We start from the raw sequence: 13,657 nt of genomic DNA, 5'->3' as shown, positions 1-13,657 counted from the left end.
TAAAAAGTACCCTTTTTTAATACCATCGACATGTTTGATATAGGTGAAAATATTGTGGACCTATCAAAATTTGCCTACATCTATTCGACTTTACAAACCAATATCTTACTGTTTCTGTCGTTCCGGAAATATTAAACATAAAAATTTTACAGGGTCGTATAAAAGTTAAAATTCAACATTAGTAAGCTAACATTATTGTTAGTACTTTATATTACTTACTTACTTACGCCTGTTACTCCCAGTGGAGCATGGGCCACCGACCAGCATTCTCCAACCCACTCTGTCCTATGCCTTCTTTTCTAATTCCATCCAACTTTTGTTCATTCTTCTCATGTCTATCTCCATTTCTCGGCGTAATGTGTTCTTTGGTCTTCCTCTTTTTCTTTGGCCTTCAGGATTCCATGTGAGGGCTTGCCTTGTGACGCAGTTGGGTGCTTTCCTCAATGTGTGTCCTATCCACTTCCAGCGCTTCTTCCTGATTTCTACCTCCGCTGGGATCTGGTTTGTTTTCTCCCACAGTTGGTTGTTGCTAATAGTGTCCGGCCAACGGATCTGAAGTATTTTGCGTAGATAATTGTTAATAAACACTTGTATTTTCTGGATGATGGCTTTCGTAGTTCTCCAGGTTTCTGCCCCATACAGTAGAACTGTGTTGACATTTATATTGAAAATCCTGAGTTTGGTGTTGCTTGACAGTTGCTTTGAGTTCCAGATGTTCCTCATTTGTAAATAAATAATTATTTACTTTATATAAGTTATTATAAATAATAATTTAAAATTACACCTATTTTGACCTGACCTGAATAGCTCAATGGCAACTTCTCAAACTATGAAGCTGAATGATGCGAATTAAATGTTGTTAGAAAGAGTGGCGGGACTATAATTTATGGACGAATCAATTAGATTTGACTAAATACAGTCTTGGGATTATAGTTGGTGTCAGTTTGTGATGAAAACCCTTAATCTAATTCTTAAGGCTAACCATCAACTATGAATCATAATCCTTATTCTTCAAATTGCTTTATAACCTTCATTTAGCCCTAGTAAGTAGGTAGACACTTTCAAGGTCACCTCAGCATCACTCGAAGGTCGTCCATAAATTATAGTCTTACTGAAAGAGTCAGTTCACTGAAAATTACAGATATGTCTTGCTAAGAAATACCAACTAACATGAAACCTATTTTATCTAGGATTTCTTATTGACTACCTCTAACAATCTAGTACTTTGAAAGACGATTCTCATTAACTAAGAAACTAAACAAATTTATTTAATGTTCATTAATATTTGTTGTAATACGATTAGTTGGAGATGGATGAGGATGGAGAAATTCGAACACTTCACTTCTACCTGAAGTTTATGTTGATGATGTCGTTCAGAGGAATGATGAAAACTTCACGACCAAACTATCCATCATCCACCTAATCTACAAATCTTCTTCATCATGGATAAAAAGAATAGAAGTCATTGTTAGAAATTTTCTAAATATCTCTATATTTCTGCAAACTAGTTTTGTTCACCATATGTCATATAACTTAGAAACACTTAATAATTTAAGCAAATATAACCTGACATTTTATTTAAAACATCAATAAAAATATTCACATAATAATTTGGATAAAACAAAAAGATTTTAATTGCTCCTTAAGTCTTTATAAACCTTTCATGATATATTTATTACGTAATCATTTATATATTAGCTGGTTATATAATATACCCTTGTGAGCCGGGATAATTTTACATTGGTTGTCAGGACAACCAGACACCATCCAGACTTTCATGCCACAACCCTAACAATTTAGCTCAATCCCGTTTAACAAGAGAGTCAGACATCGCCCAGGCTTAAATTTTATAACCTGAGCAGTACAGCTCAATCCCGCTTCACAGGTGAACCAGACACAGTATAGGCTTTGACGCTACAGTCTGAATATAACAGCTCAATTCTGTGGCTCAACCGCACAGGTAGTAAGCACCCTGGTGAACCATTTGCACCATTTATATACACATTCACGTCACACGTATAGTTATTCCAATCATCATTTAGCTAAAAGTTATTTTGAAATCATCTTTATTCAATTAGTTACTGATTTGCCAGTTAGAAACAAGAGATAAAAAAGGTGGTTTACCTAAAATGAATTTTATTTTTTGTATAAAAAAAATAAGAGTTGCTAAGTTTATCAATCTGTAATGGTTGGTGTTATGTCAAACTCATATAGGTTGTTCTGATTTCTGGACAAACCGGTTTATTCATTTATCTCGTCACATTATCACCCTGTCACTTATTCACTTATCAACCTTAACTGTGTTTTTTTATGTAAGAGCATTTGTGTGCATTTCTTATTTCACTCATCACATGTTTGTAATTTATTTTTGTCTGACTATAAATAACGATTCACACTTGATTAAGTTGAGTTGGCTCATATACCTTCTCCAATCTGTTACGCTTCCCTCTTTCCTCTCCGTCTACTTTGATTCATTTCTCTGATCTTTTCTCTGGATCAACGAATGTACGAAATATACATATTGAAACATCCATTCTTGTAGGGGAGCAGGGACAGTTCAACGTTTGGTTTATCGAAAAAGTACTTGGAATGACCTTTACCTAAATTTCAATAGTTTTTGTTCAGTCAGTTACAAGAAAGCATTGGTTAAAACACATTTTATAGGGTAGAAAGGATATGTACCACCGACAAACTAGAAGAAGAATTAATGAACGTTGAAATATGCCTAAGGGACAACTGGTACCCACAGAAATTTATTGAAAAATATAAAAAAAACCTAAAGAAAACAAGACGGAAGTGATTACAGTCAATAAAAAATCAATATCTATAAATCTCAACTTTAAAGATGATGATTTCGCAAACACAATCAGCAGGTGGCTGAACACTGCACTAGACAGAACTTACGCGGAAGCCAAACTTTTAATTCTGTATAAAACGACATGTCCAATAACTCAATCAAAGGTTGACAGGCACTCCTTTCATGTTACCACCAAGTGTATTTATAAATTTACGTGTAACTGTCAAAGCACCTACATTGGCCGGAGAGAAAGTAGAGCATATCTTAGATTTTTTAAGCATGTTTCAAAAAGCCTCAGAACAAGAGAAAGAACAACTCTAAACATTGCAATTACCAAACATTTCCTAAATACAGGACGTCAGGTCGATACCTTGCAATCTTCCAAGGTGATTAGTAAGCAGCCAAACTCCAGTCTTTTGAAGCTGTTGCTATCAGGCGTCAAAAACCTGTTTTATGTGTTCAAAAGGGTATGGTTATTAATCTTCCCTTAGCTTTGGTGACAAATATTCCTTCGCTGCATCTTCAACTTTTCCCTTTAACTCTTTCTTGCATTTATTACATCATCATATGTTTTTATTTCAACTATCTTTCAAATTAATCTTACTGTATCAACTGAGCTTTACTCATTTTATTCCTATCAATGTTTACTCATTATGTAATCACTTGTTCCTGGCTGTTCCAACTGTTGTCACAATCAATGTTATAGAATTTCCTTTTACATAAAGTATACATTTACAATATTCAGTCTATTCAATTTATTTACACCCTTGCTATACTATACGAATATATGTCTTCGATATAGAACTTCCAATCAAACCCTTTCATGTAAGTAATTTAAACCAATTTTGTAATTATGATTACTGAATATCACTGCTTGATAAAAAGAATTATGTGTACGAAAGAACCTTTATTGTTAATCTATATTTTATATGTTGATGATGATTAGATTCCAGGCATAAAACAGTTCGTTAATAAGTCATAATGTATTCTTATTAGTTGAGATCATGAGTTCATTGAAGCTAGACCACCATAGAAAACCTGAAAGCACTGGACGGCCGTCTCGTCCTACTGTGGGACTCCTCAGCACTGCGCATTCACGATCCCGCCCCCCGAGATTCAAACACAGGACCTACCAGTCTCATGCGCGAGCGCTTAACCATTAGTATAATATCCACAAAACGCTTTCTGATATTAATCAACATATTCTCACTAGTGACGGTTTCCAAGAGGTAATTCCTATAGTTCTAGTGAGAAGCAATGACCAGTGGAGTTCAACCGGGTCTGTTGTGAGATAGTAACTCACTGAACACAATGATGGATGTGTTGCACGATTCCGTGGATTAGTTGATGTAAGACATTAACACCGTCGAATGCCGACTGGCTCAGTGGTTTGAAGGTTAAGCGTTCGTGCGCGAGACTGATAGGTTCTGGGTTGGAATCTCGCAACGTGGGATCATGGGTGCTCACTTTCCACAGAAGGACGAAACGACCGTCCAGTGCTTCCACGTTTTCCATGGTGATCTAGCTTCAATTGGCTCATGATCTCAACTATTAAAATTAGTATAATATCCACGAAACCCCTTCTGATCATAATGTATTCATTTGTTTACATTATTTTTTTGCTACATTTTAGGTAAACTGGAAATTGATTTATTATTTTTTATATTACTAGGATCATTGTTTATAGTAGCAAATCTGTTACTATGTAAGTTTATTTGATCAGATTTTATGTTACTATGTTATAAAGGTTATTTTTGAAAAAAAATCATCAAACAGTTGAATGATTGTTTTATAGCAACAAGATTAATATAATGAGTTTCTTAAATATTTTAAAGTAATTTTCAATGCTCATTGTGATCATGTTATGACATTCAACCTTTTAATATGTCCACTTACTTATATCATAACATGATAAGATCCACTAATTGCTAGTTCACTTACACTTATCTAACCAATGAACTTCAGTTTAATATGCAATTAACAGTCAATAATGACTAAGATTCTTAAATTTTGTCAGCCCAACATAGTACCCTCCATCGTGTTTTGTTCTCAATTCAATCTCTTCGACAAGCACTTCACTTCTGATCGATGTTATATACTACTTACACCTGTCGAAATCAGTAGCATATCTTTCAGTTGTATGTGTATGTTAAAAAAATCTATCGAGTGAAAAAATAGTCTATGAGTCAATTAACTAACTTAAAACCATATGTTTCTTAATCGATGAAGTACTATCAACAATTAAAGGGAAAGCAGATCATCGATTATGGTCCGATGATCTATTGTCATTTCCAGGATATATGGTGGAGTGAATGTAAAACTCTAGGAATGACAGTGCATTCCTTTAGCTGACGAGTCTCAAATAGGAAAAAACATGGGTAATGAATTCTACTGCTAGCTACTATCCAACTCTGCTCATGAAAAATAAGTAAAATACATAAGAAAGAAAACATCATTTAAGATGAAGTAATCATTTACATATATGCATCCTAAACACTGACGATCTGGTTAATTAATTTACACATAGAAACATTAATTAATTAATCGAATCGATTAACCATTTGTTGATCGACATTGAAGATAGTCTTAGATTCCCCTTGCTAGCCACCATCTATCTCTGCTTATAATGCATGTGACTTAGGGCAGTAACATGGTAATTCACACAAGATTTTCATATTGCGAACAAGAGACTAATCAATTGCAGTCCTTAATAACAATGGAAAGATACAAGTGAAACAACACCAGGTGAATTTAAACTTCACCCCACTGCACAAGCAGGTAGCTATCAGAATTCAGTAGCTAAATGGATAATGTGATGGCATTTGAAGCGAACGTGATCGGGTCCGAGTCCCGGAGTGAACATCAACTTTTAGGTCCAGGTACATCCAGTTGACAAGTCTCAAATAAAACGAAAGGTACATCGTGGATTTCACTGTTAACCGCTTCCATCTTTCCTTATAATGCTTGTGACTTGATGCTAGATCGAGGCAATCCGCAGAAGTTGCACATATGCCGACAAGAGACTGGTCAACTGAAGTCCTAAACACTAATGGGAAGATTCAAATAAACAATGCAAAGTGCCTCATTTATTTCTTTAAATTTTCAAGAATTTCAATGGTTAAGATCATGAGTCAGTTGGAGCTAGACCACGCGCGAAACCAGTAGGTCCTGGGTTAGAGTCTCGCAGAAGGCGAGGTTGTGGATGCGCACTGTTGAGGAGTCCCACAATAGAACGAAACGGCCGTCCAGTGCTTCCAGGTTTTCCATGGTGGTCTAGCTTCAACTGACTCATGATCTTAACCACTGAAATTACTATAATATCCAAAAAACCCATCTGTTATTTTCAAGAGTTGGCCATTTGTATTTAAAACATTAGTTAACTTTAGAAAACAAAAGAAAACGAATATTTTCATATCAACATGTTCTTTTATTTCGCTTTTTAGTTCGACTTTATCGTTCAAATCTATTACATCATACAGTTGTATTATGGTATACATCAATTAGTCTACGTTTTTTAGCTCAGCTAATTCAATTAATAGTGGATATAAATTTTGCTAAAACAGGTTATTTCAATTCATTCAATACATCTTTAGGTTAGTTAGAATAAACTTAAATTTTATTTTTTCGTTTTAAAAAAAGTTATCACTAATTTTTTGATTGAGATCATGAACCGATTGATTCTAGACCACCGTTTGAAACCTGGAAACACTGGACGGCCGTTTTGTCTCGCGTGTGAATGTTTAACCTACTGGACTGAAGGTCCTGGGTTCGAATCCCACGAGTGGGATTGTGGATGCCCACTGCTGAGGAGTCCCACAATAAGACGAAGCTGCCGTCCAGTGTTTCCAACAGTGGTCTAATATCAAACGGTTGATGATCTCAATCAAAAACTTAATAATCTCCACAACACCTATACCGATACTTGCTAATTGTTACTATAATAATATTAACACATTTGTTCAACAAATATATATGCTAAACTGACCAGTTACAATAAAATTTGTACGTATAGGTTCTGAAGGTGTAGAAAAGATTTATAAGTGAATTATTTTGATGGAGTTTCATTCTATAAGCTATACAATCAAATCATACAATTCAGATAACCAAACTTCAGCAAGTTATATATTTATATATAGTGAGTAATAACTGTTCAATATGGTTAAGCTTTGAGTAAATGATTAGAAATTGACTTTATATTAGACATGTCATTTCAATACAATTGAATGTATGCATTATTTAATTGTAAACTGAACTTCTATTAATTACTTTTAGGTAATTGATGTGTAAATTTTAATTTTTAAACATTTCGTAGCATAAACAGAACATCTTCACCTGTAATGAAGGCGAGATATCCGTCTATCAATTAAGGGACGAGTATACTGCGCGAGAGTTTGTTCTGTTCTACTTTAAGGCTGCGAAACGTAGCCACTAAGAGTAGAAGATACTCATAAATTACTAACATTTGACCACAGATGTCTTAGAAATATTGCTCGTAACTGCTTGGATCACCGGGTAAGTAATGGTAAGATTAAACACAATGTATTAAGGAATGATGGTAAATCAGTTGGTGACGTTCTGAATCTTCATCGACTGAGATGGTTGGGCCACATAATACGCATGCTCAACCACCGATTACGACAACGCGTAATGCTGACTAGTGTTAGAGACAGTTGGAAGAAAGTTAGAAGCGGCGAAACCATAGAACGGCATCGGTCTGTAAAGTCACTAACGTCTAGTCTGAACCATGTTGGTGGTAGATGCAGACTAATTGATGGAACTCCGCCTGATTATCGCATCCAATGATTGGAGACTCAGAATCGATCATAATGGCATAGGTGTATACACTCTTTGTCTTCCTTTAAACTATGAGATTAAAATCGCTTCATATCTTTCTTTCTACGAACTAATTCTTTCTTCCTGTACTATATCCTTATTGCAATCTTTCTTTTATATACTATCATCACTGAATTAACTACTTCTATGAATTCGATGTTCATCTTGTTGTGCAAATGAGGTGTGGCAACTTGGACCGATGCATATAAATGTGCCTGGTCCTACGTTGTAGCTGACTAACTTTAAGTAAAATAGATTCCGCTATACATAATACAGTTTCTATATGAATCGGGTAAATAAAATAATACATAACACAGCCAATAATTTGAATACACACTAACTACCTTTCAATCTTTAATAACTGAAGTATGTTAATACTAAATTACATATTTAACTCAATTACCAATGGTGATCCAAATGAAGATTCACAACTTCATCAACTGATTTACCATCATTCCCTAATACCCTGCGTCTAACCTCACTATTACTTACCCGATGATCCTAGCAGATTGATAGATTTATTAGCCGTTAACTGCTACGGAAAAAAGTAAGCATTTAAGTAGTTAAAGTTGTTTCTTTATTTGCCCACAGTTTATAGTTTCTTTTTTTTGAAGACAATTCTTCTGAGCTCATCCCCTATTTTGCCTTAGAATTTATATTACAGTACTTAACTATACACATCTGATAGTTAAAAACTCAATTGATTCTGTTATTTCTCTTTTTTTTCCCCTGTTAACAGCTTATTTATTTTATTCCGCTTCAATTAGTTGTTTCTATGCCAGTCTTGTGGTACTTGGTAGTGGTTTTACTATAGTTTATCAAACTGTACCACATAATCATATGATTGCTTTTTTAATTCTATCCATTTCTTATGCACTGATCAATTTAAGCTGTCAAATATCTATGGGATTAGTAAGTATATATATACATATAGTACACATATTATGTAATATATTCGGTTTTCGTATAACCTCTAATTTTTTTTATTATAGTTGAATAATGAGATCCAACTCATATATATTTTGCTTTTTTGATTAAGAACATAAACTGATTGATATTAGACCACCGTAAGAAGCCTGGAAGCATTAGACGGCCATTTCGTCCTATTGTGTGACTTCTCAGAAGTGCACATCCACGGTCCCCCTCGCGGGACTCGAAGCCAAAACCTTCAGTCTTGCGTGCGAACGCTTAACCTATTGGATCCAATGGTATTATTGTCTAACATCAACATTACATTTCGTCCTAATCACCTAAAAAACCTTAACATCAACAATTGGATGACATAAGCTTTTACACTAGATGGCCTATATTTGTTATGTTTTCTTAGTAATATTTCGAAAGAGAATTACTTCAATGGAATGATTCAAGTTACCATAGAAGTGATATAATTCATTATATCTAATTTGTGTTGAATTGATTTGAATGAACAACATACATATAGATATATATATGAGTAAAAGGATAGGTCAATTGTGATGATTGAATGCAATATATTTATTTACTTATTTACATAGATATTTACAATTGAAATGTACAATGATCACTTCAGAACTGATTAATTATTCAATGATTTCAAAATGAAAATTTAGCGTCAACTATACTGTCATAGTTACATGATATAAATATCCTTTCCTAAACTATAAACCGCTATGGTAACTCAAATGAATATAAGAAAAACAAACAAAGATTAATTTGCTTTTATAGATTTTCATTTATTACTAAAATATAACAAGAAACTGATATGATTGTGATTGAAAGTAGTTACCATCAAATTATACTTGATTTATGCTTCAATCTAGTTTACACTTGTCAATAAGTGATGCTAATAATCTATAAAAAAAAGAAGAAATTGATGCTCCCTGTGAGATTCTAACCCATCTAAGATAGTATCTCTGAGCTATGCATGCAACAATGTGTTATAAATTATGCCGAATCAATTCAACTAGTGACCATATTACAATTTGCTTGATATCTATCTATCAGAACTGACGATTGTACAGACATCCTATTGATCATTGGACAATGAATACTTATCGGTTTAGGGGTTGTGGAGATTGTTAAGTTTTTGATTGAAATCATGAGTCAATTGAAGCTAAACCACCATGGGAAACCTGGAAGCACTGAACGGCCGTTTCGTCCTAGTATGGGACTCCTCATCAGTGTGCATCCACGATCCCACACCCCACGAGATTCGAATCCAGCACCTATCAGTCTCGCACCAGGCACTTAACCAACTAAACCACTGAGCCGGCATCCAATGGTGTTAATGTCTAACCTCAACCAATCCACGAAATTGCGCGACCATCTTTCATTGTACTGAGGTAGACACTTGTTTCCACCCGACACGGATTAGCTCCACTGGTCACGGCTTCTCACCAGAACTCCGAGAATTTTCTCACGAAGCTAGTCACTAGTGAGCACATGGTAATTATCAGTTTAGGGGTTGTGGAGATTGTTAAGTTTTTGATTGGAATTATGGGTTTGAATCTCGCAGAGGGCGAGGTCGTGAATGCGCACTGCTGAGGAGTCCCATACTAGGACGAAACGGCCATCCAGTGCTTCTAGGTTTTCCATGATGGTCTCATGATTTCAATCAATGAATATGTAATTTGATTTCAACTAACTTTTCTTCAAATTTTTGTGTAATTTTATTTATTTTCTCTCTGGATCACTCACTTATTCATTGATTATCATAATTATTTTGTAGACACATTACGAAGTTGGTATATTTAGTCGTTATCATTCACAATCGGGTTATGTCTATTTAGGTTTACAATTGTTCAGTTATATTGCCTATCTATTCATTTGTTCATATACTTGTATTAAATGGTCTGGAAAAAGAATTTTCTTTATTCGATTTATGGCAATTAGTTGTATTTGGTAAGATATTATTCTTTAACGTTTTTCTGGTTAGCGTTTTTTTAGTGAGTTAGTTTTCTACGGGATGGGGTCGCTAACCTCCATGCCCAACTCTCCTCCTTTATATCCGGGGACTCGGGACAGGCAGTAGCCCCAGGTGAACTCCAAGCGGAGTTATATTATTCTCTAATTTATTATATCTTCTTTACAAAATGTAAAATTAGCTCTGATATTCACTGTTTTAATGTACAATTGAAGAGAAAAAAATGCTTCCATCTATAATTATATAGGGATTCTTTACAAAAACATGAAATAACTTATGTAACAGCTAATAAAAATTAAGTCATTTTGACAGTGGCAATCAATCGTCTAAACAGGGATTGAGAATACAATAGAAGAAAACTGTTCCAATTAAACAAACGTTCAATGAATGTTTCAGTTATATTGATTTATGATTTCAATGAAATTCAACAATCTCCACAATCACCATATTGATAATTATTATTTGCTCATTAGTGACTAACATTGAGAGGAAATTTTTGGAGTTCTAGTGAGAATTTTATGAGCCGTAGAGCTAAATTATATTGGGTATGTGGAAGGTATTCATTGAAGACAATGGAAAATGGCCACGCAATTTCATGGATTGAGTGGAGTTAGATTTGTACATTAATGAATATTCACTTAGATATCTAGTGACTAAGCATTCGCGCGAGGTACCGAATGTTCTGGGTACCCGTTCCGACTTTAAGGTCGGGAATGTGCACTGTTAAGGAGTCCCACAATAGGGTGAAACCGAACCCCAGATCTTTGTAATTTTTAATGATTGTCTAACTTTGATTGAAATCAGAATGGGAGTTTACGGAGATTGCAGTAATTTTAGTACTTAAATTCATGAGTTTATGTAAGCTGGACCACCATTGAAAACTTAGAAGCATTGGACGGCTGTTTCGTCCTAGCATAGGACTCCTCAGAAGTTCACATCCACGGTCCTGAATGCGGGACTCGAACCCAGGGCCTTCCGTCTCGCATGTGAACTCTTCATCTCTAAACCACTGAGCCGGTATCCAACGGTGTTAATGACTAATTGCAATCAATCCATAATCTTGCGCAGCCATTCATCCATTGTCTGAGGTAGATACGGATTGGACTCTACTGGTCATGACTTCGATTGACACAGGAGTTAAATGAAATGAAAAAAATTTTCAAAAAATAACCGTTATTAGTATTAGGAAGATACAATTACAATGACCAAGAAATCTAATTTACCAGTTCATATAATGTGAGATACTAGAAAGAAGTTTGTAAGAGTGTGGATACATCAAATATGTATATTGTACCGAATTCGATATTGTGTCACTGAAGAAAAAATGGTTAAATTAGATAAAAATTGGTTTCAGAAAATCTACTGACCAAATAACGACAATATGGAATAATCTTATATTCCAAAAATGTGGTTTGCTTCCATTCAGTGTAAAGTTTTCTAGAAATTATTCATTAAATGTGTAATGTGTATTTGATAGGATTGTTAAACAGTCTCATCATTGTGATGATACTTAACTAATAAGTTAACGAAGAGTCTCATACCAGATCAAAACAGCCATCTAGTACTTCCAGATTTTCAATAGTAGTCCAGTCAAGATCAATCCTTGATAAAAGCAATAAAAAGTATACATTCTCCACAAATCCCTTAGACTAAAAGTTATATTTATATTCAGATACTCAGTATGAATAACAAAGTTATATGAAATCAAACAAACTGACTACTCATTCTAAAATCCTCTTAATTGATGAGGCCAAAGTATGTAACCCTCTTAACTCATAAGATAAACTTATTACAACTGGAAGCTGCGATTAAATCATTTAAACTCAGACACTCAAGTACAACTGTTCAATCAAAAATATTTTGACATAAATAGAGATTGCGAACAGATGAAAGTGTCAGCTTATTAAATAGAATGTAGATATACTCGATCCCTGGCCAATCATACCTCATACTGACTGAACGCTTCTGTTATATTAGACAATGTTATAATTTCGAAATCCTTAACTGGCTGGTGTCTGATACTAAGATCTCAAATATGACGACGACGGGAATGGGATACAGGATCTCAATCTAACACTGAAAGATATTCCTAACGAATGCCGACGTATTATTAATCCAAAAAGCGACCCGATGATGGTATGTGTAAATATTAATGTTTAAAAACACATGGCTAGTGATGTGAATCACAACTTTCACTTGATTTAAATGTCTAAAATTATGATTCTCAAAGATTCCCTCGCTAAAATCATATGTCTGCTGTTCCTAATCCTAACGTACGATGTTCACCAGTTGCTGAAACTGTAATACTTTGCATTTCTCCCATTTTTGTTCACTTAATAATCACAAATGCGCGAAATGTGGGACTCAATAACTGGAATACGATGAGCGTTTGATGCATTTGCAAAAAACTTCAATACCATAGTTCAATCATGAAATAACTTCATCAATGGTGAACACTAATTAGTCTACTAGGTTTGGGAAAGAAGAACAAATCAATTGTTGAACTGATCCATATTTTGAAGGGAAAATTTCTTGATTGAAGTTCACAAAGTGAACACAAATTGTGTTAAGAGACTTTGGGCGGAAAAATTCAAAATTAATGATACTTGAACAAATACATTCATTTGCTATCTTCTTGAAAATCTCAAGTTTTGTAATCACTATTTCATAATTATCATTTCTACTGCACGGAGCTGAAACTTGCAAAACCACCACAACCATCATCAAAAAAGTACAAGTATTTATAAACAATTGTCTATGCATGATACTCAATGTTCGTTGGCCAGATACCATCAACAACAGCCTACTGTGGGAGACAACCAACCAGTTTCCAGTTAAAGAGGAAGTCAACAAAATACATTGAAATTGGATATGATACACATTAATCAAATCATCAAACTGCATCAATCGCCTACTTAGAATCTCGAAAGGAAACAGAATAGGGGAAGATCAAAGAACACACTTCATCGAGAATTGGAAGCAGACATTAAAAGAATCAATAACAACTGAAAACAACTTGAAAGGATAGCCTAGGATAAAGTTCGATGGAGAATATCAGTGAGCAGCTCATGCTCCATCACGAGAGGTAACAGGCGTAAGTAATGAAGTAATCATTTCTCGAAATG

At 34.5% G+C, this 13,657-nt stretch overlaps 1 protein-coding gene across 3 annotated transcripts in view; it reads left to right on the top strand.

The window, feature by feature from the left end:
* The window catches only part of MS3_00009701 (uncharacterized protein), a 30,846-nt gene that overhangs the window by 14,811 nt on the left and 2,378 nt on the right, over nucleotides 1-13,657 (top strand). For 2 of the 3 annotated variants that reach the window (XM_051218106.1, XM_012939263.2), the window contains exons 8-11: nucleotides 4,431-4,502; nucleotides 6,241-6,390; nucleotides 8,370-8,542; nucleotides 10,338-10,510. In XM_051218106.1, coding sequence (XP_051064542.1) covers nucleotides 4,431-4,502; nucleotides 6,241-6,390; nucleotides 8,370-8,542; nucleotides 10,338-10,510 — 568 coding nt within the window. Of the gene's footprint in view, nucleotides 1-4,430; nucleotides 4,503-6,240; nucleotides 6,391-8,369; nucleotides 8,543-9,267; nucleotides 13,627-13,657 lie in introns of those variants that run through there. The other variant, XM_051218105.1, reaches the window with a different exon arrangement.

Source organism: Schistosoma haematobium, chromosome 7 (assembly GCF_000699445.3).
Source record: "Schistosoma haematobium chromosome 7, whole genome shotgun sequence".
NCBI lineage: Eukaryota > Metazoa > Platyhelminthes > Trematoda > Strigeidida > Schistosomatidae > Schistosoma > Schistosoma haematobium.
The sequence above is the reverse complement of the archived record's forward strand: the minus strand, read 5'-3'. Positions and strand labels throughout refer to the sequence as shown.